The sequence below is a fragment of the Sinocyclocheilus rhinocerous genome, unplaced genomic scaffold (assembly GCF_001515625.1).
Source record: "Sinocyclocheilus rhinocerous isolate Xijiao unplaced genomic scaffold, SAMN03320098_v1.1 scaffold5604, whole genome shotgun sequence".
Lineage (NCBI taxonomy): Eukaryota > Metazoa > Chordata > Actinopteri > Cypriniformes > Cyprinidae > Sinocyclocheilus > Sinocyclocheilus rhinocerous.
Genome location: NW_015625094.1, coordinates 292 through 6,555, shown reverse-complemented (window position 1 = coordinate 6,555; position 6,264 = coordinate 292). Strand labels below are relative to the sequence as shown.

General features: G+C 38.4%; 1 protein-coding gene across 1 annotated transcript; it reads right to left on the bottom strand.

The window, feature by feature from the left end:
- Positions 1-2,192: 2,192 nt before the first annotated feature.
- LOC107749594 (SLAM family member 9-like) lies at positions 2,193-3,484 on the bottom strand (the record flags this gene model as incomplete). Its single annotated transcript, XM_016564768.1, has 3 exons — positions 2,193-2,371; positions 2,730-3,029; positions 3,155-3,484. Coding segments are annotated over 3 exons (737 nt in total), but the record flags the coding sequence as incomplete, so codon positions are not given.
- Between the last annotated feature and the right edge of the window lie 2,780 nt (positions 3,485-6,264).

Here is a 6,264-nt window from a genome sequence, read left to right as displayed (position 1 = left end):
CCCACCAAGCAATTGTGTTGTTGTTTCTTGGTAGGTGACGTCAGATGCAGATCACAGGCCATGGAGGTCCCAAATGTCTAAAAGACTGAAAATTCTGGGGGTTTAGGTGTGAAGAAAAAAAAAACAGCTCTTCGTCAGTCCACCCATACACAAACACCACAACAACAAAATGTCCAACAAACGTGTAGCCATACACCTACTTTCACTCAACCAAACATGTTTTAGTACAGACTCCATACTCTGTAAAGAAAATAAACCAGACCTCAACAAGTATCATTTTGGAACTGAGCTGTCACTGTGACAGTTTATAATTTTCGTCTGTTAAAATAAGAAGAATGTAGGCTTTGTGAAGGCCCAAACTGATGCAACAAAATGCCCTCAAAAGTCCCTGATGATCTCTAGCTTAGTTTTCATTGTTTTTTTTCTGCCTTTGTTGTTGTTGCGTAGGCCTATATTTTTCCACTGACGTGTCTGACAAAGACCTTTGTTTGGCATTTAGTTGTCAAACAGATCTCATTACATTTCACTTACACAAAATACTAATAACTTGTTCTTGTGACAGGTCTCTAATGTCAGTTACTGGTCACATGACATACAGTTAAACAATTAAAAAACTTTTCTAGTAAGTGCTTTATATTGATTATTAATTTATTTTGATTTTACATTTATCATTTAATTCATTATTAGCTTTTCATGAATCTCCTGCAGTTCCCTTGGTTCCCAGTTTGGGAACCCCTCTGAACCACATTACCTGGCTGCTCATCAATCTTGTATTACATGTGCATCAAATGACTCAAAGCATTTGATCCACAAAGATACATTTTTCTGTAAGAATTTTCAGTGGTGTTCTCATGCTTCTCGTGTAAGTTCTCTTTATGAACACTAGCCCTAGTCATGTTCTACATTTTGATATCCTCTTTTTAACTGCTTCTCTTCCTTAAAAATTAGTTTGCCCATAAATTTGATCATCAGTTACTCAACCGCATGTTGTTTCTAATCTGTATGGCTTTTTTTCAAATGACAGATTTTTCACTTTAATTCTTGAAGAATGTTAAGGTAATTCTTTATATTTCAAATCGTCTGAAGTCATGCAATGCATGTAGCGGTACACAGATGTGTAGATGTGTTTATAAATGCACCGACACTTCATGCTGCATATTGAATCAGATGACCGTAAGATAAACAATAGTGTGACATCTAAAGATCCATTAACAATCATTGCCGAATCCAGATGGGAGGGGGTCAGTTCTTGCTGTCCTAGTGCTTGTCAACATCGGAGGTGGTTTGGTAAATCATTCTCTCCGTGTTTTTTTGTAAAGATAAGCAGAGCGAGACAGGAGCTCATTTGAGAAAGTTGGCGCCTGGGCTGACCATGATTCAGCTTTTACGACTCTCATAGTTGAGAAGAGAGGTTAGTTGTCTGATGGAATGCGGAGATTCCATCGTTCCTTTGTGTGATGTTCACAAATGCCTTACAAAACATCTACATGAGCTGCTATTTATGGGGTCTTTGACTTAGTCTTTGTGTCACAGCTTTCACTTTACAAACCACATCCTGTGAAACCATCAATGCTTGAGCCACAATGTCAAGATGATAGAGAAACAAGAGTCCAATCAGATGGACAAAAATAATATCTGGTTCTTAATTCATATATTATTGATTAAAAAAAATTACATTTATAATCTTTTCAAAGATTTATGTTCTGTTCATCTGTGATCCAATTCATCCAATTATCCACCAGTTCTTTTCACATCTCACTGTATAAATAGACATTATGATACTTAGATAGTGATACATCATGTTAAAAGAGAGTCTATGATAGGCCAATGAGAGGTGCAGATATTGTATATTTATTGGATAACAGAAATGCATGACAACTGTACTAAAAGCATTATAAGGAGCAAGTTTATAGGCCCAACTTTTATTTAAAAATAGGTTATACGAAACCCATTTAAAACTATAAATAAAATATAAATGTTTTTAGAAATTTTTTTTATTTTATCTTAAAGTTACTTCCTTTTATGTTTACACCACAATACATTAAAAGAACTGAGTTAAATATGCCTAGAAATTTTGAACTGCTGCTATGTACTAAGCCTTAAATCTCTTCTATCTGCCACAGACACATTTTCTTTCTAATGTTTTCTGATACTTTTCTTATAATATTCATCTACATAAACTTGACATTAGAGCCTTTTTCCTTTTTTCAGAAACACTGTTTGTTAGAGTCCTCATATATTTGTGCTCTCCTCTTCTGTTTAGCTCAGGATCTGATGTCATAAACCACCACAGCAACAGCAGTCATGCCCACCACAGCAGAGACAACCAATCGGATCACAGCTTCAGTGAAACCACAACACTGGACAGAGTCTGAGGGAGGAGCTAGAAGAAAATGGAAACATTACTTTATGTACTTTAACTCTTTTAAACCGATACTGACTAAATCTTTTTGGGGTGTGACTTAAAACATGCCACTATAGACAAACACAAATCTGAAGGAGTAAAAAGCAATATTTTATGCTGGTCACCTGCATAAATACAACTCATGATATAAAGCAATAATTAAATAATTTTTAATTACTAGGTATTTATAAAGAACAAAATCTAGAAATCTGTAATTAATCTGATCATTTTCATTAATAAAGTAAATTTAACTAAAATCTTTCATGAATAAATCTGTAAGTATTAAGTACTAATATAATCAGCATTTACATCACTGATGATGTACCTTCACACATGTGACAGAGTTGAGTGATGTTGATGTTGTGTTTGGTCTGGTTTCTGATGGGATTGTTGAGCACACAGCTGTAGGTGTTTTTATCCTGATATTCCACCTCCAGAGATAGAGAGAGACTGATGCTGAGATCAGACACACTGATGCTGGACAATAAACTGTTTCCTTTGTACCAGGAGAGAGTCACATCACTCACATTCACATCTGAACACAACAGTGAACAGTACTGGTTTGAAGATGATGATGAAGAACAATTTAAAGTACTTCTGGTGATGACTGGAACGGGCAAATGGGCTAAAAAAGGGCAAAATTATTTTTAGAGTTTTTATGAGAATATATATGAGATTTTCAGTTCAAAAGCAAAATGAAGTGCATAATCATGACATAAGTTAATGAACAATTCTCAAAACAATTCTCACCATAGACAGTAACATTGAATCTCTTGTATGAAGTTCCTCTGTGACTGAAGATCTGTAGTTTATAAAGTCCAGTGTGTTCAGTTCGGATGTTTTTAATGGTCAGAGATCCAGTTTGACTGTCCACGCTGAGTCTATCTCTGAACTTATCGTTGTTATCATATATAGAAATGATCTGCTTATAGATTTCAGCTATACGAGTGTCTCGAGGTCCAAACATCCACAGTATCTGATCATCTCTCTGTATTTCAGTAACATCAGTGTTTAGAGCGACAGAATCTCCCTCCATCAATGATACTGACTTAACTGCATTTGTATCCACATTATACACACCTAAAATAAAACCGCATCTTAACAACTGAAGCAAATAAATATGAAGGGTTTATTATTTAGTGTATTGGTAACAAGTGTAGTAACAAGTAACAAGTGTAGGTAAGATATAACAACAGCATGTCGTTTAATGCTGATTTGGACTGATTTACAAATCATTAAAAGTTACTTTTCTGTTAACTAACTAGACAAAAACACATTATTAAACACACGTTACAAAAAGCAATTTAAATAATAAGAATTATCTTACCCCCCAAACAAATTAAAAATATGATGTAAAGCCACATGTTGGTTGAGGTCTGATTGACTTGTATTGCTGTGAGTCTCTGTAGTGGTTTCAGTAATGTGGAGTGAAATCTAGCCAATGACTGGTGACGTCATTACTGCTACTGCTATGGGGTGGATTCAGTCTGAGATGAAACTCAGCCAGATGCAATTTTTTTGCTAGGCTTTGTTCAGAATACATTTGAATACATCTATACTTTGTTCAGAGTACAACTGGCCTTATGCATTGTGTAGGCTACATTCTATCATGTGTACCAGATGGAGAGGTGATTGTAGCTTGATTATTACTGAGTGTGAGCCTGTCAACCAGGCCTACTAGCAGAAAACATTTTTTTTTTATTTATTGTAAGCAAGCTTTCGTCATACAATTTAATTTTCATGCTCTTTATGTTGTCTGTTTAGCATTTGAATGTATTCCTTTTTTAACCTGTTCATTGTGGTTTGCATTAGTCTGGTGTTGTGGACGCGAAACAGCATTAGCGGTTAGTAGTGATGGGGAAGTGAAGCCTCAAAGTAGAGATGGAACGTTTGACACTGAGACTCCGAAGCCTGTTTTACTCTATTGAAGCAGACTGGTTTGAAAGACTGTTGGTGCGTTCCAAACGGGAAATACCTTAAGAGTGAAAACAATCATGGCTGCCATATTGAAGTGTCGTTCCAAACCAAAGTGCTCAAAACTGGCCACTTCATAGGGCCCTTCGGAATGAAGGATTTCGAAGGGTACAACTGATGGACACTTCGGGCCCCCATGATCCTTTGTGCTGATTCTTTCCATGATGACAGCACCGCCGTGTGGGCACTTTCATGTGTGGACAATGATTCTCAGAAGGAAGACACAGCTGTTATTGCTGAGTATTGCTTTTGTGTTGAAACTGGAATCAACAAGATGTGTGAATCATTTGAAAGTGGCTGCTATAATTGCTGCTGACCACTAGATGTCACTGGTAGGGTCTGTCTTTGAGGCTTTGAAGCTTTGAATCTTTTTTGGTACAATCAGGAAAAACCCTCAAAAATTTTACAAGGCTTCATCTGCCCATCTCTACCTCAAAACACTGAGACGTTCCCCTGACTGTTTCGGGAAAAGATTCAACGTTTCTAGAGTGTCGAAAACAGCGCCATCTGGTGGGTTGCTAAAAAATAAAGCAGCCAAACGCCTGTGAAGCTATGTCGGATGAAGCAGCCACCACACACTCTGTAGAAAGTTTTACTGTGTACAATATGCCTTATTTCTACATGTGTTGCCACACATTTTTATTCTAGGTATGTCCAGGTAAGTTGTTATTGTTAACGTAATAAACACGGGTCATTAAGTTGCAACAACAGTAGGCTACAGACGCATTTCGATAAATGATTTTCGATCCAAACATCTACCGAATGTAGCCTTTTAATGTCATCGTGTATTTCTTCAAGCCGAACACACGCAAAACGGACAGAAAACATGAGTTCCAATGGGACTGATACTTGCTCACACTACCTAAACAAAATAGTTCTTATCAATGTGTTTAACATATAAAAACTGTAACCGTAGTGAATGAGTGTGGTCCAGTCGTATGAAAAGGCAAATTTATAAGCATTCGATGCTTATGAATTCGCCCGTCTCGCCAGAAGATGGCTCCCGAAGCTGAATCATCCATCCATCTATTTTTCAAACCACTGTTCGGTTAAGGCATTGGTTCTCAAACCTGTCCTGGAGTACCCCCAGCCCTGCACATTTTGCATGTCTCCCTCATCTATCACACCTGATTCAACTCATCAGCTCATTAGTGGAGACTGCAAGACCTGAAGTGGGTGTGTCAGATACAGGGAGACATACAAAATGTGCAGTACTTCATGGAGAGGTTTGAGAACCACTGGGTTAAGGGGTTGTGGCTACAGTTCCGACCGGAAACTAACAATAAATTAAGTTTTCTACACCTACCCCAACCCTAAACCTACCCTTTACAATAATGCAAAAACAGTAATTATTGTTGTACAGTGAGACAAAAATAACGCTATATATATGTGCGCATGCCCAGTAGCCACAGCTGTCTCCCTTCTAGCCTTAACCCGAGGTGCTTCTCAATATCCCTCCTTGTTTCCTCGCTCCTCCGTCCTCCATCCTATGACCCGGAAACCGATCGAGCTTAGCCATCTTATAGGACATCTCAGGCCCTGTCCCAAATGGAACACTTCCTGTGCACTATCGGTCTTGCTCAGGCCCTGTCCCAAATGGAACACTTCATGTGCACTATCGGTCTTGCGGACTTACAATGACTGCCGTGTGCACGTGTCCATTAAGCCCACGAGACTGTAGTGTGTCCCATTCGTCATTTTAGCGTTCAATAGGGTACTCGCAAGCGCCCCCTTTGCGGCCGCTATGTGCCCTCGATACGCACTTCTGCCGAGCCTGCACTGGTGCGAGCTCGGCAGCAGACTTCTACCCGACAGTCAAAGCGGCATTACGTCATGAAAGTGCGGACTCAGAGGAAGACCGCGAGGGTTTAGGGTGCCATTTGGGA